Consider the following 21,588-nt stretch of genomic DNA (forward strand, 5'->3'; position numbering starts at 1 on the left):
CTGTTTCTGACTGGATGGACCTCTGACCCTCTTACAACCAACCCCAAGTGCCCTCTGGGAAGCCCCATAAGAGGGAGGGAGGGCAGGCCTGGGGCCAGAGACATGAGTGGTTAAATCTGGGCCTGGAGGGATTGCCAGGCCAGCCCTGATCCTCTTCCCCCAAGGCTCCTTGGGGGCTGCAAGAGGCTATGGGCAGAACCACCTGACCTCTGAGCCCCAGACATCTCTCCCTCCTTCCCTGCTCAGCTTCCCAGTCTTCATCTTGCTTGGTCTCCTGCCCCAAATCACAGGCTCCCCTTCCTCTTTTTTCCCTAAATGCTAAAGAGGGCCAGAGTGGTCTGCCTCATAACAGAAACACTTGGAGGGCAGAGACCCCAGCTTTCTGTACATTTCAGACAACCAGCAGCTCCCAGTGAGACTCACACAGAGGGCCATCATGGGTAGGGAGTAGATACACTTGCTGGCAGGATGGTATGGGCTGCCTAACAGGGAATGAAGCTTGCCACCCCCCACTCTGGCTTGCCATTAAACAATGTTGATGATCAGTCTGTCCCCAGGTGGCCATTAACCCAGTCCTTCCATCCAACCTAGCATTCAGCTCTCCTCCTCTGAGCTGAGATCAGGGGACACTCTCCATTCTGGGGAAGAACCAGAGGTTGGGGAGACTGGAGGTATTTGGCCCCAAGCCTGGAGATGGCCAAGAAAAGCCCCTGGGTGATTTCCACATCTGGAAGGGGAATTCCAGTCGACCCAATGGCTCCCCTGTTCTCCTGGGATGTCTTAACGCCTCCTCTAAAGGCAAGCAAACTGAGGGAGGGGGCTGAAGGGGCAGATCGACGGCCTCTTCCCCTTCACGTGCACCCCTCCACCCTTACCCCCTCCCAGTTCCCAGATCTGCTAGTGACTTGTGGGAATGTGGGCAGCACAGCCTGGTGGATAAAGCAGAGGCTTGGAAGGCACAGGCCCTGGATTCTAATCCCAGCTCCACCACTTGCCTGCTGTGTGAGCTTAAGCAAGTCACTTACTTCTCCGTGCTTCAGTTTCCTCAACTACAAAATGGAGCTTCAAAACCTATTCTTCCTCCTACTTACACTGTGAGCCTCATATGGGACAGGGGTTGCATTCAGCCTGATAAACTTGCACCTATCCTAGTGCTTAGTAGCACTCAAGTCTCAGTTCCATCTCCATCGATCTCGGGATGTTAGCAGGTGGCTTTTCTTCTTCGTTGCCCATCGACAATGAAGGGAAGGAGGAGGCAGCCACTGCGTGGTGTAGACTGCACCCGATATCGGCAAGGAGAGAGGATGGCAGGGCAGGTTGAGGAGAATCCAAGGATTGGGGTGGGAGGTGGGAGTTCAGGAGCAGAGGAGCTAGGGTGCCAGAGGATTTGGGGAAAACCCAAAGTGGGTTTGGCACTCAGGCAGGAGGAGTGCTTGACACATAATAAATGCTTAACAAATGCCATAAAAAAACAACAAAAAAGGGACAGTAAGGTTTCTTTTGGGGGCAGGCTTGGCATCTTGATTCTTGCTATCGCGCAATCTGTCTCCCTCATAAATCCAGCCCAGATCAAAAACAAATCAAGACACTTTTTAATTGTGGTACAGCACCTTGATGGGGACAAGGAGGTAGGATGGGGGCCGGTGCACTCTTACAAAATATTAAATATAGTGAACAACTATTTTTCCCTTAGGAACTGTACAAAATTACATTAGGTGCACATACAGGTTTCTGAATAGCTTTGCAATGCTATACAGAAACTTTGCGGAGCTGGGGTTAGCCCTCTATCCACCAGCAGGACACATACTGGACATAAACCTTTTTCTTTATTGATGTGGGAAGAACCTGCAAGATGGAGTTCAAAGGTGAGGGCTTGGGGGAGGGGCTGGGGCAGGGAGTCTGACTCAAATAAATACTACTAGTAGTGGGGATTGGGGTCCTCGGGTCTTCTGCTGCCCTTCCTGCTGTGTCCGGTTTGGTGAGTCCCAGGGGTTCCCGGGAAGCTTGGGGGGGGCATCTGGGCCCTGGCCGCTCTCCTGCCAATTGTCGCAGGAAGGCCGTATCCTGCCCTCAAGAGTCTTTGCTGCATCCCTGCCCAGAGGAGGGATAGCAGGGGCAGTGGGAGGCATGGCTGCTGTCGGTCTCTCCTCAGGCTTAAAGTGGCATTGAAATGGGGTCTCTGGCCTGCCCACTGAACTCCCCCCCACCTCCCCAAATGGGGTCCAGGCTGAGGCAGGGGTGAGTGAGGCCGTGACACCCCAACGAGACCAAACTAATTTCAGAGGGGTTAAATCAGCTTCTGGCGGGGGGCCTCTCTGCACCCCAGGCCCCCTGTGCCCCCATAGCCCCTCACCAGGGACAACAACTCTCAATGACTCTCAAACAGCATAAATTAGGAAAGTCCTGACCACAAACACTCATGGGTGCATGGGCATTCACACACCCGCACACACCCACACCAAATGGTAGTTCACTACAGCTCCTTATAAAGGTAAATGACGATCGCTTCCCCTCAAGTCTCAGTTCCATCTCCATTGATCTCGGGATGTTAGCAGATGGCTTTTCTTCTTCGTTGCCCATCGACAATGAAGGGAAGGAGGAAGCAGCCACTGTGTGGTGTAGACTGCACCCGATATCGGCAAGGAGAGAGGATGGCAGGGCAGGCCAAGGAGAATCCAAGGATTGGGGTGGGATGGGGGGAGTTCAGGAGCAGAGGAACTAGGGTGCCAGAGGATTTGGGGAAGACCCAAAGTGGGCTTGGCACTCAGGCAGGAGGGCTTGTGCCCAGATCTGTTTGTTTCCCCTGAATTTACACCCCACCTCGAAATCTTAACTAGAGTTGATTCACGTAACCAGCTCTGTTAGTTTTGTCACCTTTGCTATGATGCGATCATTTATCCTAGTGCCGACTTTTGGTTTCACATGACAGATTTTGGTGAAGTGAATTTGATCTCCATATCTACAGCAACTCTTAAGGAAAGCTCCCAGGATGGTCCTTTATCACTTCGAAAGGGTGAGGCTATGGGGTCTAGTGTAAATGGGGCTGGACATAGGGCGACCTGGGTTTTAATCCCAGCTCTGCCACTTTGCCTGCTGTGTGACCATAAGCTAGTTATATCACTCTTCTGGGCCTCAGTTTCCTCATCTGTAAAATGGGGACAGAATACCCAGTCTTCCTCCCCCTAGGCTGTGAGGCCCTGGTGGGTCAGGGACTACGTCTGACCTTGTATCTATTCCAGCGCTTAGCACAGTGCTTGGCACAGAGTAAGCATATAACAAAGGCCACAATGATTCAAAACCACAACAGGAAGGATGAAGGAACTGTGTGCTGGTTGTCCTCCCTACCAGTCAGGGATGGACCTCTGATGTCCCCCACCTTCCTGTAGGCTGGGGCGAGCAACTAGGCAGCCTCAGACCAGTACTGGGGGGTGACGGACACCCATCTACGTTTACTTGGTCTAGAATTTACAGTTCAAATACTGGAGCTTCAGGTCTCTGAGCTAGAGCCTGGAGCCCAGTTTCCTGGACGTGGTCTCCCAGTGGGACCACGGAGGGCTGAGCCCAGAAGAGACAGCATGAGCCACCAGTGAGGAGAGAGATGAAGAAGGGATCTGGGGCAGCCGGGTGGGCTTCCCTGCCCTCGGTCACTGGTCCACCTCCATCCACCCCTTCTTGTAGTCCTGCAGGATCTCGTAGTGGACCTCATAAACCGTCTTCAGAGGGTCACTGTGCCTGTGGTGCACCAGCAGCACTACGTCCCAATACCAGGCCTCCGACTCGTTGCTCTCCTCATACAGATGCCAGATCTGCTTCCCCAACAGAGCCAGCTACGTGGTGGGGAGAGGAGCCAGCTTGCTCCTGGGGGCTGCTGCCTGGAAGCCCTCCCCAGCCAGTGCCAGGCACTTTCTTGTGCCCTCCTTGCCCATGGGTAGGGCTGCCCTGAGCCTCCTGGCTGGCCGCTGTATCTTCTGGAACTTGATGCGGACCATGGCACTGCATAGGTGGGAAGTGCTCTGAGGGGCCTCTCCGCTGCCCTTCTTTTGCCTAGCTGATACCTTGGAGGGTTTTAGTGGCCAAGAAGCCCAGCCTGGTGCCAGGGCTCTCTTGGTTTCAGCGGCCCCCTCCCCTGGGGCTGGAGCATCTTTCTTGGGGGCCGAGGGCTCCTTGTCCCACCCTCAGATCTTCCAGCGGGGCTGGAGTCTTCCTCTTCTTCTTGATCTTGAGGGCCCAGGGATCAGGGACCAATGGAGCCGGGCCCTGGTCCTCTTCTCTGGTCTGGATGCTTGCTAGTGGGGCTGCTGGGGCCTCAGCTCTGGGAGTCTCCTGGTTCAGGCCTCCTGGGAAGAAAAAACCAGGGGGATGAGAAAGGGGGATGAGGAATTCTGGCCCCCCACCATCTCCCACAGCTCAAATCATTGCTCCCTCTCCAGGAACTGGAAGAAAGCAGCCCCCCGCCACCCTCATGACCATCTTTGGGGTAGGGCTAAGGGGTAACTAACTGCCCGGCCACTGTCCGTGAGGGGCCCAAAAGAAAACCTGTTAGGGTTCCCTGGAGAGGGGAGGTTGGCTCCTGTAGCTCCAGGGATAATAATAATAATGTTGGTATTTGTTAAGCGCTTACTATGTGCGGAGCACTGTTCTAAGCGCTGGGGTAGATACAGGGTAGTCAGGTTGTCCCACATGAGGCTCACGGTCTTAATCCCCATTTTACAGATGAGGTAACTGAGGCACAGAAGTTAAGTGACTTGCCCACAGTCACACAGCTGCTTGGGCCTCTGACCCCCTCAGGGGCTCAGGGTGTGATGGGGAGGTGGTGGCTCGGGACAAGTCTCTGTGAGGAATGTGGGTGGGATAGGTCTCTGCTGCTGCCCTCCCTTTCTCCCTCCCAGGCACAGTATTAAGACCTGGGGCCTCCCCCAGGCTCCCCCACCCTCCTGTTGGCCCCAAAGCAGAAGGAGGTGTGGAAGAGAGCGGAGCGTGTTTGTTCAAAAGAACAGATACCTACTTGGAGGTCTGCTGGCCAGCCTGTGAACACGAACCTGTAAAAAAATTAACTTGGTGGTAATCACTTGGAGAAAGAAACCAAATCCTCCGGACCCTCCACCCCAGGGGGTGCAAGAGAAGAGGCTGGTGGGAGCTATGGACGGAGGAGTGCCTAGCATTTGCCAGCTGCTGGGATTAAGCCGAAAGTGGGGAAGAGCCCCTGCCCCACCCCAGATTGTAAACTCATCGAGGGCAGGGATTGTGTCTACCAATCTCCCAAGCGCTGAGTGCACTTCTCTGCATAAAGTGCTCAATAAATACAGTTGATTGATTGATTGACCTCTAGGCGGCAGGCCGGGTTGTTCCACCCCTGCCCAATCGGCCGAAACCTGATGTGAGGCTCACCATGAACCTCGGGGTGTCCTGATTTTTGGGTGGAGAGATCCAGACTTGGATGCCCTATGACTCTGTTGGGGTTGAGGGAGGCTGCCCCTTCACCTCAGAGGACAGCAGGAGAATGGCTGGGGATGGGAGTGTCTCCACATTTTCCCCTCGTTCGCTTAATGATTTACATAGGATTTTGCCCCTTCTTAGACTTGGCCACTCTTGTCTCTCCCCTTCCTAACCTCCCTGCAAATGGCCAGTTCAGGCAGATTTTGGCTCCTGGGAAGGCCCACAGCAGCAAATTTGTTGAGTGAGCACTTCTCCAAGTTGCCTGGGCCTCAGTGCTCCTGAGCATCGGATTGTGAAACAGAGGCTGGCTCTTTCTCACTCTCTTCAGTGGGTTAGTGTGATTGGTTGAGACCCGTGAGGTAGTTGAACTACTTGCTCAACCACTGGCTGAACAGGACGCACAACCCAGTACCAGAACCCTTCGGGGACACCACAACGTCTGTCCCCAGCTCAGACCCTTTGCTCTCCCTGAACCTGGTCTTCAGTCTGCTCCTCTTCCCCAGCTTAATCTGATTCCTTTTCCTTCACCCCAGCCCCTACTGCCAAGGGGTCCAACTACACACCTCTCATCCACTCTGTGGAGCCTACCCGCTTGAAAACCCTCTTCTCCGCCCTTTGATATGACAGGGGACTCCCACAAACCCAAGCAAATTGAAACAACTCTGAAACAAAGTGACTTCAGTAGTCCAAAGTTACTAAAGGAAACCTAAAAGCCTGGACGAAAGGCCTCAAAGCTAATGGTTGACAGTTGATCAAACTCCCAGAATTCTTTAAGATGCCACGGATGGAGGGACCAACTAACATGACCAGGCATTTAGCCAAGAAGATCTGAGGGAATTAATAATGGGCGATACCACCCGTTTTACTCCCCACTTCTGTTCCCACCAAAGGAAAAGGGTCGGTAAGGAGGATTTCACCTTAGGGGAGTTTCTTGGTCATCATTTGTGACCCTCTCCTGATTCTTCCTGGCTTGTCCTTTGAGTAAGGAGATGCCTGGAAAGAGTGGTCCACCATGAATTGGTGGATGGGCAATAGTCCAGAGTTCAGCCCGCTGGTGGAGGTGAGGTTTGACCAAGCCCCTGGCCTCAAGCCAAAGCATCTCAGAGAACAGTTCCCTACTAATCTAGGAAAGGGAATGAGTCTGACACCCAGGGCTTCTATCATTTCTGCTCCTGGGACAGCTTCCTCAGGGAAAGAGGCCAGGAAGAACCCTGGGAGAAGATGAGGAGACTCCTGAGAGGTGGGGAATCCAGCCCTCTCAGCCAACCAGCCTCAGGGCTGAGATCTGAATTGGATTCACTGAAGAAAACTAATTCTGGGACCACCAAGTTTATGGGAACCTAGATTAGAGCCAGGTTGGGAGGTTGGAGATGTCTGACATGGGGGGAACCCCTGGGGGCCCTCACGGATACTGGATAAGGAGACACAAGAGATGTCACATGTGTTTTGAGGGGCACACAGCCTCATATAAAGTTGCATCTGCCAGTTTGTGCTAGTACATGTTTCTCCAGGGGGCATCCCTGACAACCCCCAGCCCTCACTGCCTTGCTCCAGACCCTTTTTAGAGCCTGTAAAAACAGGCACCGTTTCTTAACTGTGGAACTTGGCAGCAGGCCCGAAGCAGATGAAAGCTGGTGCTGAAAAATAAACACAGTGGGCATAAAGGTGTCTGTTGTCCTATCGGTGTTGTCCAGCTGAAAAACGGACTCCAGTAAAACACTGGATTACTGGCCACCCTACTAGTCTACTAGGACCTGTTAGAAAAGGGTAGATATAAGGATAGGAGAGCGGGGTTCAGATTGAGGGAAAAAGGGATAGAGAGAGGGGGAAGAGAAAGGAAGAAGCACTCTATCACTTCTTTCTCCTACTTATCCGATCTTTTATCACCCTGCAGCTCAGGCTCTTCTTTCTTTCCAAGTTCACCATCTCAACGGCCTTGTACTCACCTCTCCCACTTCCAACCACTGGTTCACACCCTTCCTCCTGCCTGAAATCCCCTCCCCACTTCAAATCCTCCAGACCACAGCTCCCTTCATCTTTGGAACCTTTCTGAAACCCCTCCTCCTCCAGGAGGTTTTCCCCGATCCATTTTTCTTCTTCCCAAGTCACATCCTGCCTAATACTGCCTGTGCACTTTTTCCCTCACAAACTTGCTATTCTTTTGTTTTTATCAATGTACATACCCTATTTGAGCCTCTCTTCCTTTTATCTGTAAATTAGTTATCTCTCCCCTGTTAGGAAGGGTACCTTCACCCTTTATTATAGTCTCCTGAGCACTTAGAACTGTGCTCTTGACCCAGTAGGCATTCAGTTGAGTTTGAGTTTGGGAGTAATGGGGTAAAAGAGTAATGGGAAGAGGGGCAGCCGTTAGGACCACTGGCCCCAGGAACCACCCCATCCTGGAAATGGGTTAGCCACAGATGGCCTGGCCACCCCCGGTGTCATAACCACAGGGTTCCTCCCTTCCACCAGTAGGGAGGGAGCAGAGTTAGTGAACCACACCTGGATTGTGTGGCTGAGGTAGGGGCCATATTGTTTTCAGTCTGATTACCTCCTCAGTACTTGGAAAGCCTTAAACCAATTCCAATTCCAATAAGGTCTTGGATTATGCAATTTGTAAACACTTTTATACCTATTTCTCCCAGTAGAGAGAAAGCTCCTCGTGGGCAGGAAATGTCTTTCTCTGCTGTTGGACTTTCCTAAATGCCTTGTACAATGCCTGGCACTCAGTAGGTGCTCAGTAAATTCCAGGACTCTCACCACCCCCGCACTCCCAGAAGCAGATTGAAAGTCAACATAACCCATCCCCACTTCCCGCAACACTCCCGTTCTGTTTCCAAAGGCTGGTTTGTCAACTCCAGCTCTGCTTTAACAATAGTAATAATTACTATTATTATTATTATGATATTTGTTAAGTGCTTACTATGTGCCAGGCACTGTTCTAAGTGCTGGGGTGGATGCAAGCAAATCGAGTTGGACACAGTGCCTTCCTACTTGGGACTCACAGTCTCAATCTCCATTTTACAGATGAGGGAACTGAGGCACAGAGAAGTGAAATGACTTGCCCAATGTCACACAACAGACAAGTTATGGAGCCAGGATTAGAACCCATGAAGTTCTGACTCCCAGGCCCATGCCCTTATCCACTATGGCCATGGTGCTTCTCTATTGCTTCTTCCCCACAAAGACCCCCATCTACTGGGAAGCCCTACCCCTGCAATGCTGGGCACCGTCTGGGCCTTGGGTTACCCTCCTCTAAGCAACAATGTCAAGGACTCTGGGATTCCAGCCCAAGCCCCCTTAACCCTGTTCTTGTTCTTGAAAAGTACTAACTGTGATGTCAGGGGGAAAAAAATCTCAAGTGTCTCATTCTCAACCATTCTCCTGCGCTATCTTTACAGCCAACTTTCCATTGTTCAGAGGAGGAGATGACCTGGATTTTAGACGCCCCCACGGGTGGGATCATGTCAGGTAAGTGGAAAGATCATGGGCCTGTGATTCAGGAAATCTGAGTTCTAATCCCAGCTCCTCCACTTGTCGGCTGTGTCACATTGGGTGTATCACAATTTCTCTGGGCCTGTTTTCTCGTCTGTAAAATGGGGATTCAATACCTGCTTTTCCTCCCCCAGATTGTGAATTCTATATGGGTTCTCCTCTTATCTCTCTGGCTGGTCATTCTCTGTCTCTTTCGCAGGCGCCTCCTCCCCCTCCCATCCTTTAACTGTTGGAGTTCCTCAAGGGTCAGTTCTTGGCCCTCTTCTGTTCTCCATTTACACTCACTCCCTCGGTGAACTCATTCGCTCTCACAGCTTTGACTACCATCTCTACGCAGATGACACGCAGATCTTGATTTCTGCCCCTGTCCTCTCTCCCTCCCTTCAGGCTCACATCTCCTCCTGCCTCCGGTACGTCTCCACCTGGATGTCAGCCCGCCACCTAAAACTCAACATGAGCAAGACTGAGCTCCTCATCTTCCCTCCCAAGCCCGGTCCTCTCCCAGACTTCCTTATCACCGTGGATGGCACGACCATCCTTCCCGTCTCTTGGGCCCGCAATCTCGGTGTCATCTTTGACTCGTCTCTCTCGTTCAACCCACACATCCGATCCGTTACCAAGTCCTGCCGGTTTCACCTTTACAATATCACCAAGATCCGCCCTTTCCTCTCCACCCAAATGGCTACCTTACTGCTACGGGCTCTCATTCTATCTCGGCTAGACTACTGTGTCAGCCTGCTCTCTGATCTCCCTTCCTCCTCTCTCGCCCCGCTCCAGTCTATTCTTCACTCCGCTGCCCGGCTCATCTTCCTGCAGAAACGATCTGGGCATGTCACTCCCCTTCTTAAACACCTCCAGTGGTTGCCTATCGACCTCCGCTCCAAACAAAAACTCCTCACTCTAGGCTTCAAGGCTCTCCATCACCTTGCCCCTTCCTACCTCTCCTCCCTTCTCTCTTTCTACCGCCCACCCCGCACGCTCCGCTCCTCCGCCGCCCACCTCCTCACCGTCCCTCGGTCTCGCCTATCCCGCCGTCGACCCCTGGGTCACGTCCTCCCGCGGTCCTGGAACGCCCTCCCTCCTCACCTCCGCCAAACTGATTCTCTTTCCCTCTTCAAAACCTTACTTAAAAATCACCTCCTCCAAGAGGCGTTCCCAGACTGAGCTCCTCTTCCCCCTCTACTCCCTCTGCCATCCCCCCTTTACCTCTCCGCAGCTAAAGCCTCATTTTCCCCTTTTCCCTCTGCTCCTCCACCTCTCCCTTCACATCCCCACAGCACTGTACTCGTCCGCTCAACTGTATATATTTTCGTTACCCTATTTATTTTGTTAATGAATTGTACATCGCCTCGATTCTATTTAGTTGCCACTGTTTTTACGAGATGTTCTTCCCCTTGACGCTGTTTAGTGCCATTGTTCTTGTCTGTCCGTCTCCCCCGATTAGACTGTAAGCCCGTCAAACGGCAGGGACTGTCTCTATCTGTTGCCGACTTGTTCATCCCAAGCGCTTAGTACAGTGCTCTGCACATAGTAAGCGCTCAATAAATACTATTGAATGAATGAATGAATTTATTGCCATTGTTCTTGTCTGCCTGACTCCCCCGATTAGACTGTAAGCCCGTCAAACGGCAGGGACTGTCTCTATCTGTTGCCGACTTGTACATTCCAAGTGCTTAGTACAGTGCTCTGCACATAGTAAGCGCTCAATAAATACTATTGAATGAATGAATGACTGTGTCTGATCAGTTTGTACTGTATCATCGAAGCGATTTAGTACAATCCTTGGCACAAAGTAAACACTCGATAAATATTATTGATTGATCCAGGACGTATATGCTCTTGATCCCTTTGCCAGTCTGGTTTCTTTTTTCTTTCCAAACATTTGGCCATTTCACTGTCCAATAGCCTCTGCCAAAGCAGGACCAGGAACAAAGGAGATGAGAACCTCAAATCCAATCCACCTGGTTCCTGGTGAGCAGCTCGGGTGAAAGGCTGGGTAGGGAAGAATGAGGATTCTAGGTTATCTACAGATTTCAATTACCCATGCTCCATTCCAAGCGCTTAGTACTATGCTCTGCACACAGTAAGCACTCAATAAATATGATTCAATGAATGAATGAATGCTCTGCCTGCCCCAAGACCATGGACTATCTAGAGTGGACAGTACTTTAACCTTAGCAATGCTCAGTAACCCAGGACTCTTCTGCTCCATGGCCAGCGTCTCACAACAAGTCAGTGCAGAAACAAGAAAAGCAGTGTGGTCTAGTGGATAGAGCACGGACCTGGGAGTTAGAAGGACCTGGGTTCTAATTCCGGCTCCTCCACTTTACTGCTAGGTGACCTTGGGCTTCCTTGTGCCTCACTTACTTCATCTATGAAATGGGGATTAAAACTATGAGCATGTGGGACATGGACTGTATCCAACCTGATTAGCTTATATCTACTCCAGCACTTGGAACAGTGCTTGGCACATGGTAAGCACTTAACAAATGCCATAAAAAAACTCAACAAAATAAACAAACATTCTTCTGTCAGGATGGAAACTTGAGTGAAACCCACTGAGGGGAGCGTTATGGGCAGCTCAAAATAGGGGACTGCTCACCCTAAGGGACTGGGTCTATGTTGCCTAATTTCCTCCCAACAGTTGACAGGAGAGCCCTCCCCAGACCTTAGAGGATGCTGGGTAGAAAATGAGGAACTCCAAGGCATGACCCTTGGGAGCAATTCATGCACACACATGAGCACACACGCACACATATGCAGGCAAATGCACGCATCTGCACACGCCCAAATGACCAGGTCAGTTCCTCTTGGCCTAGAGCCCAGCCAACCTTCAAAGTCTGGCTGCAGGGAAGGGGGAACTCCGAGTTGGAGGAAAGTGACAGGGTTGGGTGGGGGGTGGGGATGGGACCGCCAGATGTCTGTTCTAAGCAACATCTGGATCTGCTCGGCTCTGAAGGGGAAGGAAGCCATGGGAGAGGCCAGAAGGGGGCTGGCTGGTCAGGAGCGGCGGGGGCGGACAGTGGCAGTCCCTCCCCCGGCACCTGGAAGTGGGGATGGGGCGGTGTGGGAAAAGAAGGGAGGATCTAACAGAAGGGGAGGATGGAAGGAAATGGCCCAGATGCAAACCAGGTATTGGAGGTTTTCTGAGCAGGCGGGCGGGGGAATCTGGCAGTGTGGGAAGCCAGGGTGACCCCATCTATGGATGATTTGTCCGTGGCTTTCCTGAGGCCAGAGATCTGCCACCTCCGCCCACTGCCCCATCCCCCGCAGCCTGGCAGGCAGACCCTATAAATGCACAGGCCCGTCAACACTTTGACCTAGCACAAACCTTCCCCACCCCCCGCTTCCCTGAACCATGTGATTTCCATTCTCTGGCAGCCTCCAGACCCCAAGCCCCATGGACCCAAAGTCCCCATCTAATCTAAAGAAAAGAAAATAGGAAAGAGGTATTGGTTCCATTTATTTTAAGGCCCCCTCCCCAGGCAATGCAATGGCGATGGGCCGGTGCTTTCAGCGAGCTGGAACGGGGCTGGGCCGGGGGCAGCCTGGGCAGGCAGGTCCTTGAGAAGCGTCCAGGTGGCCACCAAGTTAGGTAGGGGTGTTCTCTCGGGGGCTGCCGCCCCTAGCCCTGGATCCAGATTCTCTGTAACCTGACCAAGGACTGAGTTACCAAAGAGGTGTCCCACCTGTTCCCCCTTCCCCAAAGACACCTGGCCCTCTAACCCGATCAGTCTTGGGCTTGGCAGGAAACCGGGGAGGTGGGGGCAAGTAGGGGGGAGTGAGTGGCCTAGGCTGAAGAAGAGATGGCCCAGGGGAGCCTCCAAAGGCATCTTGGGAGGAGAGTGGCTCCCCATCCAGTAAAGCCTAAACAAGAGAAACGGGTTCAGACTACAGTGAGAGGGAGTTGGGGTAGACTTCCCAATTAAACACCAGATCAAGCTTCGGGGGCAGTGTGGTTCGTCCCCATCCTAGAATTGTTTGTAAACAGAAGCAGCACAAGCTAGTAGAAAGAAGCCAGGTCTGGGAGTCAGGCCAGCTGGGCTTTAATCCTGGCTCTGCCACTTGCCTGCCATGAGATCATGGGCAAGTCACTGACCTTCTCTGGGCCAATTTTCTCCTCCGCAAAATGGGGATTTTATGCCTGTTCTCCCTCTCCTTTAAACTGTGAGCCGCGACTGGGCTGGGGACTGTGTCCACTCTGAATATCCTGCACCTGCCCCAGCACTTAACACAGTGCTTGGCACAAAAGAAGCTGATTCCTGGTGGGGTTGTCATTACCGTGGTGGTCTCAGGGGTGATGGTGGGGCCCGGGGCTCTGGTTTGGACTTGAGGCCCTATCCTTCTGGGTCAGGGTCAACCAATGGGCACGAAGACCATTTGTTTCATGATCAGACTGACAACCTGCGGGAGACACTTATGTCTGTCTCCCCCATCAGAGCTCTTTAAGGGCAGGGAACGGGTCTCTTTGCTATTCTGTACTTACTTACCAAGTCACCTAGGGGTACCCAGTGGATGTTCAATAAAACTGCTACTGCTAAAGAGCCCCTTGCCCCTAATCCTGCAGCCCAGAGACCTCCCCCCAACACCGGGCAGCTGCCTAAAGCACCACTTACCCTTCTGGGCAAAACTCTCGAAATCTGACAGCAGTTTCCTTTTGCTTCTATCTTGACCGCTCTCCTGCCTCTCAGGGTCTAGTCCCATCTCCAAGCATCTCCTCAGGATCCCATCCACCCTCCTTCCTTCCATCTTCCCTTTACCCCCATCCTCGGCCCTGGATCTCTGGCTGAAATTGCAGCAAGGGAGATTTAGGTAAGACCCAAGGAAGAACTTCCTGGAGGGGAGAGATCCAAGGCCAGGGAAGAGGAGGAACAGGGGAAGTTGGAGACCCTTCTTCCTTAGAAGCAGTGTGGCCCAGTGGTCTAGACTGTAAGCTCGTTGTTGATTTGGAACATGTGCATCAACTCTGTCGTACTGTACTCTCTCCCAAGTGCTTAGTACAGTGCTCTGCACACAGTAAGCGCTCAGTGAATACCACTGATGGTTAGATTGAATGAAAGAGCACCAGCTTGGTCGTCAGAGGAGCCAAGTTGGAATCCCGGCTCCGCCACCAGCCTGCTGGGTGACCATGGGCAAGTCACTTCACTTCTCTGGGACTTTTTCCTCTTTTGCAATATGCGGCTTCAGTTCCTGTTCTGCTTCCTACTTGGACCGAGAACCCCAGTGCTTAGTACAGTGCTTAGCACACAGCAAATGCTTAATAAATGCCATGACTATTACCTTGCAGTCCAGGAGTTCCTGCTGTCTCCTCCTCATCCTGGAACTTGGGGTTGGGGCGGGGACCAAGGGCACACTCACTGAGCTGCTGCTGGATGCAGTTGTGCCACTGCAGGCCGAGGAGGTCGGGGTAGATGTCAGGCAACTGTTTCAGAGCCAGCAGCTTCAGCATGCGGGAGGTGCAACCATGCAGCTCCAGGTCCCTGAGCAGCCTCTCCTCGGTCAGCGTGGTGGGCCGCAGCTCCACCTTGTGCTCCTGCAGGACGTGGTCCACCGAGGCCCCGGTCAGTTCGGGGAACAGCTTCTCCTTCACCAGGTAGATGGGGATGAAGATGGCACCCGCCCGGACCACGTGGGGGAAGGGGCAGTGGTGGGTGGCCAGGAAGGTGTCCAGCTGGGCCAGCAGCTGGCTCAGTAGGCCCTTCACCCCTTCGTAGCCCAGCCAGATGGCCTGGCCCCGCGAAGGCTTCTGGGGGTCGGGGGCCCGGGCCCCATTCTTGACCCTGGGTGGGGGGGACATGGGCCCTTCCCGGGGCTCGGGCTCCGCTAGCCTCAGCCACTGCTGCAGCAGCTCCGGAGATGAGCGTGCCACGAAACAGGCGATGGCCTTGCATAGGGAGAGGTGCAGTCCGGTGAAGCGGTGCTCAGAGGAGCCGGATGGGGAGGGGGCCTCGGCTGGCTCCGGGGGCCCCGGGGGCGGCCTTGGGGGGAGCGAGGCTGCCTCTGAAGGCACCAGGTTGAAGCAGGTCACTTGCAAGGGCAGGGTCAGGGGCTGGGGCTGGGGTTGGATGCCGGGCTGGGTCAGGAGCTGGAGGCTGGGGGCCCGGGGTGGGGCTGTGGCCGAGGAGGCTCTGCCCTCGTCCCCACCAGGTGGGGTGGGCTTCAGGATCTTGAACTTTCGGAACATGAAGGCCACTGAGCTGTGGAAGCCGCCTCCCAGTGGAGTGGTCATCTCTGGGGCAGTCTCTGGGGTGGCAGGTGGGGGTGGGACCTGGGGCTCCTGTTTGGGCTCCTGCCACCCAGGCCGGGCTTCAGGACCCTGCCCTTCTGGATCGGAATCAGCCACCGGGCCCGAGTCCTGGCTCTGCCCTGTGCTGGCCTCCACTGGCCGCTTCTTCAGGCTCAGGTCCAATGCCACCTCAACTCTGCCCCCGAAGCCCTCGCCTGCTGCCTTCTCCTTGGGGGTCTCGGCCTTGGGGGGAAGAGGTGGTTGAGTCCCTGGCCCCCACCCAGGCCCCTTGCCATCTGCCCTCTGGTCTCTCTCATCCCGGATACCCCCAGGGGCGGCTAGCACCATCCCCTGGGTCTCAGGGGCCTGCGTCAGCGGCGGGTGCCAGGGCCTAGCCGCGGGGCAGGGGGCAGATGCTGGCTCCCCCATTGGCCGGGCCTTGGTCAAGGGCAGCTCGGCTGCCTTCTCGGGCCCTGTGTCCAGGTAGTCGCGGTAGGGAGCCAGGCTGAAGACATTGTGGATGACGGGCATCGGCGGAGAGCAGGGGGGCAGGGCAGCATCATCTGCCTGTTTTGGGAGTTGCCACCTCTCCCTGGAGAAGGTGGGCAGCTGGGGAGCCGGTCTGGGCCCCCCGACGCCGGCCTGGCCCAGGGCCTCCCCCTGCCCGAGGGAGGCGGGAAGGGGTGGGACGGGGCTGTCAGGGATGACGATGGGTACGCTGAGTGGGGGTTCCTCCCGGTGGCAACCGGGCCCTTTCCCATCCCCCTCCAGTGGCCGAACTCTCCCCGCTCTGCCGGGGCTCAAGTGGTAACAGGGAGGGTCCCCCCGCGGCAGGGCCTCCGGGAGCCTTCCGGGCCCCCGCCGGGCCCGGCTGCCATGCTGTACCGGCTGGAAGGCACTATGCAGGCTGGCACAGTCCTTGAGCAAGGGCATGCCGGGGGCGGCCTCGGCGGCAGGAGGAGAGCTGTAAGGGGCGGTGTCGTGGAGGCCAAAAGCGAAGCCATGGGCCGGTGTGGGGAGGTCCAGCCGGCACCTCGAAGCGGGTGACAGTTCAGAGTCTCCCCGGGTGGCCCCTCTGGTCTTCATCGCAGGAGAGAACATGGGCAGAGAGCCGAAGCGATAGGTGAAGGGCTCTGGTCCGGCGGGCGGGTAGGGGACCCGGGTGGCCGGCTGCCGCAGGTAGGGACTGGCCAAGGCCCGGACCTCCCCGTTCCCCGAATAGCCGTAGCCCGGGTAGCCAGCCGGGGCCTGCGGGGCCAGTACTGAACCACCGGGCTTCTCTGGGTGTGGGCTCCCGGGGGGGGAGCGGCAACGGCTGCTCATGGTGCGCCAACGGGTAATGGGCGGATGACCTCTCTGGGAACACAGATACCTGAGGCGATGCCAAGGGGCTAGCAGGGAATGGGTGCCTTTTGGCCCAAGAGCCAGGGGTCGGGCTGCCAGGTGCTTCTGCCCCCTTTTTCTGGCCCCCGTAGGCGGCCGGGTGCTTGGCATCCAGAAAGCTGGTGCTATGCACCGCCCGGTAGTTCTCCAGAGCCACCTGGAATGGGGAGAAACCTCCAGGGGTGGAGGCCGTCTCCCTGGCCTGGCCGCCTGCCCCCTGGGGCAGGGGAAGGAAACCAGCCTCCAGATGCCGGGTTTTCTTGGCCCCGGCGGAAAGGGCTCCACAGTGCAGGTTGCCCGAGTGGAGCAGAGGCGCCGAGGAGGCTGGGAGTGCCCAGTCCACGTCCAGGGGCCTCTTGGTCCCGCTGTCAGCTGGGGCACCCAAGGCCACGCATGCCTGCTGCCCACAGCCCGGCTCCAGGTAGCAGAGCGGGTTCCTGTACATGGGCTTGGGTGCCGCCAGTGGGGCACAGCCGGAGGGTGGCGGAGGGCCACCGCCCTCCAGAGTCTTCCGGTTGGGTAAAGCGGGCCCCCGGCTGGACTGGAGCTGGTCGTGATGGCTCAGGTGGCTCACCCACTTCTCCCGGGTCAGGAGTAGGTCCCTCACCATGTGGTCCTTGCCCTTCTCGGTGCCCGCGCTCCTCAAGGCGGCCTCCAGGTGCTCGGTCTCACGGCGGTAAAGCAGGCAGTTCATCAGCATCCCGTCTGCCCGCAGCGGCTGGCTGGCGTAGGACCCGTAGGCCGAGGCTGGGCTCCATGGAGCCAGAGACTCCGGGACCACCTCGGGCCCTGGCAGTGGGTAGGTGAAATAGGTGCCCTTGTAGCTGAAGTGGCCACCGCTGGGGTGGCCAGGGAGGGCACTGGACTTGCACAAGGTGGTGGGCAGCCCGTGCCCGGCCTCAGTCTCTAGGCGGGGCAGTTTGCTGTACATCACGGGGTCCAGGGGCCCCAGTGGATGCTTCCTGGCCATTACAGGGGAGCCTCTTCTTCGGGGCCAGAGCCTGGCTCAGACCGTGCCTGCTGGCTGTCCTGGAAACAGAAACGAGACACGACTCGGTGGAACTCCAATCCAACCACAGACACCGGCATGCAGGAAGAAGGAGAGGGACTCGGGGAGGTCCAGGACACGAGACCCCACGGCAGCATCTGCGTGGCGGAGGAAGAGGAAATGGGGGACCACCCCTCCTCACCCTGGTCCTGGCCCAAGGCTCCTCTGGCTGGATCAGGGAGATGGGAGACCCTTTCCACCTAACCCGTCCTCCAAGTTCTCCTACTACAACCCAGCCCACACACTTCACTCCTCTAATACTAACCTTCCCACTGTACCTCCATCTCCTCTATCTTGCCGCCGACTCCCCTGCCCACGTCTGCGTCTGTCTTGGAATGCCCTTCCTCTTCATACTCAATTACTCTGCCTCTATTCAAAGTCTTACTGAAGGCACATCTCCTCCAAGAGGACTTCCCTGACAGCCCTCCTTTCCTCTTCTCCCACTCCCTTCTGCATTGCCTAGACTTGCTCTCCTTTATTCACCCCCCTTCCCAGCCCCACAGCACTTAATAACATCTGTAATTTATTTGTTCATATTAATGTCAGTCTACCTTCTAGACTGTAAGCTTGTTGTGGGCAGGGAATGTAGCTGGTTTTTGTTGTATGGCACTCTCCCACGTGCTTAGGACAGTGCTCGTCACACAGTTAGGGCTCAATAAATACGATTGCATGAATGAATGAAGGAGTTCTCAGCATCTCCCTCCCCATGCTCTCCATCAGGACCATTCCTCTCCTGGATCTCCATCTGGGGGAGTCATCCTTGTCCGTGCCCCTGAGGTAGGAGAGGGACCCTTTGGGATTTGAAGGAGTGGGATGGTTAGGGTGGTGGGGGTGGGGGTTTCCCACAGAAGGGATTAGCAAGAGTGGAGCCCCAGTGTGTGCCACCCCCTTGGCCTCTCTGGGCATTTCAGGGACACTGGTCTCCTGGCCCCGGGGGTTGGTTATTTCCTAAATTCCTGGTGGGGAACACAGCCTGCCCTGCGGGAACGAGGGCAGCTTCTTGGCTTCTGCAGGCCCACTCTGGTCCCCACTCTTGCTCAGGGGAGGAAGTGTAAAGGGACCAGGCTCCATCAACCAAAAACGTGCTTTCTTCTCCCGCGGGATCCCTTCCCCAACAGTGGTGTCTTTTCTGAATGTGGCCCTCCAAACCTCAGAATAGGGACGAGAGAGCCCCGGGATATGTGACTCCGAATGATCCAGATTCCGGGGGCCAAGGCTGCAGGCCAGGTGGCACACAAGTGGAATAATCCTTCGCCTGCAGGGGGGCTCCCCTGGGACCCCTCGACTCAGCTCTCCCGCCCCGGGCCCCATCGGACAGATGAAGGCTTGGTAACCATTAACCCACCGAGCCCCTGAGGCTCCCACGGGGAGGGGTTCCTCGCCACCCGCCAATGACACGCAGACACCTCGAGGCCTCATGGCCGTTTGGGGCAGGAAGTGACGCAGGGGCCGGGGGAGGGGTTGTGCCATCCCCTCATCTGGGCTCTTGTTGGCGGTTCCCCCGCCTCCAACCCTCTTGCCTCACCATCAACACCCCCCTCCCCGCCCCGCTCCCTCGACACCCACCCCAAATGCACACTTGGCCCCATCGAGATGGTAAATGAGAGGAAAGAGGTCTCAACCACCCCCAGGGGTTGAAGAGACAGAGAAGCCGCCGCCACCGCAGCACCCCTGGGTCAGAGCGGAGCGGCTGGGGACAGCGACAACGGCAGCAGCTTCCTTTCCCCAGGAAGCCACGTGCAGCGCCCACTTCCTCCACAGAATAATAGGGCGATTGTTAGAGGCGGCTTCTGGGGGCTGGGCCAGATCCCAGCTCTCTACCATTGGGGCCCCAGGAGGACACCAGGGTCAGGAGTTGGAAGAGATGGCGGCCTTGTAGCCCCCACCTTCTCTGTCCCTGAAGAACACCTCTGCCAGCTCCGGGCTGGGGCCCGGGCACAGCCAGGCCTCCACCCACCAAGCAGGCCCTGGGGCCCTGGTAGGGGAGGTGGAGCAGTTTAGGGGCTCTAAGGTCCTGGAAAAACACCTCATGGACGCTTCAAAGTCCACCTCGCAGTTCCGGGGGGCAAAGAACCGCCCCGAAGTTTCTGAAAACTCACCTCCCCTCCCTCTGCTGGGCTCAGGGAGGCATGGCAACCCTGAGAGGAATTTCAGCGGGCCCGGGGCCAAGGATTTCAGCTGGAGAACGCTGGCAGTAGAGGTGGCAGAGGCGGCGGCTTCTGCCAAAGGATCAGAGGAGCTTTGAGCCAATTAGGTTTCCCAAATTCTACCCCCCCCACCCCCGCCGTCCCGACCCTCACCCAGGGGACAGGTTACCATCTCTTCCCCCATAAGGGGAGGTGGAATGCCCAGGAGACCCCTATCCTGAGCTACTTCCTGTCGGCCCGGGGGACCAAGCTGCCTCCTGCCCAGAAATAATCCATGGGGACTGGGTTTGAACTGGATCCAGAATGACAGTTGGTGGCAAGGAACCTGGGGGGGGGTTGGGGGGGGCGGATGCTATGGCAACAAAGAAGGGGTCACCTGCATTGTTGAGGCAGTAGAATCTCATAAGAACCAAACCAAGTTGGGGGGTGGGCAGGGGGTCGCAGAGGGGGAGGGAGAGGAAGGAAGGGATGGAGGGAGGAGGGCAAGGGGTTTGAAAGAGTGAAGGTTACTGTGAATCCCAGGTGGGACAGGGATGGGGTCCCCGAATCCCATGTATCTACCCCAGTGCTTAATACAGTGCTTGGCACATAATAAGTGCTTCACAAACCCAACGGTGGTTATTATTATCAGGTTTCTGGAATGGGAGCTGGGAGGAGGTTTCCGACAGGAGCGATGGAGATGCCAAATCTCCTCTATCCAGTGGCTCATTATTCCAAAGCTCTCTGGGACCCTGAGAAAAAGTGAGTTCTCTTTTGGGGCCTAAAACTTGGCAGAGTTTAGTCCCTGTAGAGGTGCTTGGAGCAAAAAGCAGACTTCTCCGTCCCGTTCTCACTAGCCTCCAAACCACTCAATTTGCCTTCTTCCCAGGTCAGATACAGAACAGGTCAACCCAGACATAAACTGTCCGGTTCCAGGGCCTAACTGTCCCGCTCTCCTTTCACTATAGTTCCTCCACTCCCACCTGGGCCATTCGCATACATAGAGAACTCCACCCCCGTGCCCTGGGCAGCCCTTTCCCCCGGAGTCATGCTCTGAGAATCAGGAGACCTGGGATCTAGTCCCTGCTCTGCCTATAGCCAGCTAATTTGGGTGGAGACTGCACACACCCTTCTTGACATGCTGTACCCCTTCCTCCTATTTGCTCATGGCACTCCTTGCCCCAGCAGGAACAAAACTGGCATGGAGGAGAGGGTGCTAATGCTATTATAATCAATTCCTGTGCCCAGGACCAAGGCTCATCGGTGGTACTCCAGGGAGACTTCAGCAATTCTCTCCAGCCATGTCCCCCACCCGCTCTCTCATCTTCTCTTTCGAGACAAAATGTAACCATTCTCACCAGGAATATTGGGTTCGGGAGAAAAGACTGATACATTTTTCACAGGAATGTCATGCCTGTTCCAGCTCTAGAAAATAAAGGGACCAGCCTCCAGCAATTGCATCTGCAGGAAGTCAAGGCGGGGGAAGGAGTCAGTGGGGGGAATTCCTGAATAAATCTCAACACGTGCAGACCTTCTGAGAAAAGCTGAGATCTCTTCCAAACACGGATGGTGGTGGGACCTAAGGGGGGGCAGTTGTGAAAAAAAGAACTTTCCCTTTTTTGAAAGAGCCTGGGCCAGAGAGCCAGAGGACCTGGGTTCTAATCCCAATTCCAGCACTTCACTGCTTGTGTGACCTTGAACAAATTGCTTAAACTTCTCTATGCCTCAGTTTCCTCAATTATAAAATGGGGATTCAATACCTATTCTTGCTCCTACATAATAATAATAATAATGTTGGTATTTGTTAAGCGCTTACTATGTGCAGAGCACTGTTCTAAGCGCTGGGGTAGACACAGGGGAATCAGGTTGTCCCA

The 21,588-nt window shown here is 55.4% G+C and overlaps 1 protein-coding gene across 1 annotated transcript; it reads right to left on the bottom strand.

Moving 5' to 3' along the window:
* Nucleotides 1–3,209: 3,209 nt before the first annotated feature.
* On the bottom strand, nucleotides 3,210–20,061 carry C5H15orf39 (chromosome 5 C15orf39 homolog). The gene is given in 6 exon segments (XM_029066081.2): nucleotides 3,210–4,337; nucleotides 5,006–5,039; nucleotides 14,212–16,502; nucleotides 16,504–17,569; nucleotides 19,688–19,807; nucleotides 19,905–20,061. Coding segments are annotated over 4 exon segments (3,363 nt in total). The 5' UTR covers nucleotides 17,511–17,569; nucleotides 19,688–19,807; nucleotides 19,905–20,061; the 3' UTR covers nucleotides 3,210–4,306.
* Between the last annotated feature and the right edge of the window lie 1,527 nt (nucleotides 20,062–21,588).

This window comes from Ornithorhynchus anatinus, chromosome 5 (assembly GCF_004115215.2).
Source record: "Ornithorhynchus anatinus isolate Pmale09 chromosome 5, mOrnAna1.pri.v4, whole genome shotgun sequence".
Taxonomy (NCBI): domain Eukaryota; kingdom Metazoa; phylum Chordata; class Mammalia; order Monotremata; family Ornithorhynchidae; genus Ornithorhynchus; species Ornithorhynchus anatinus.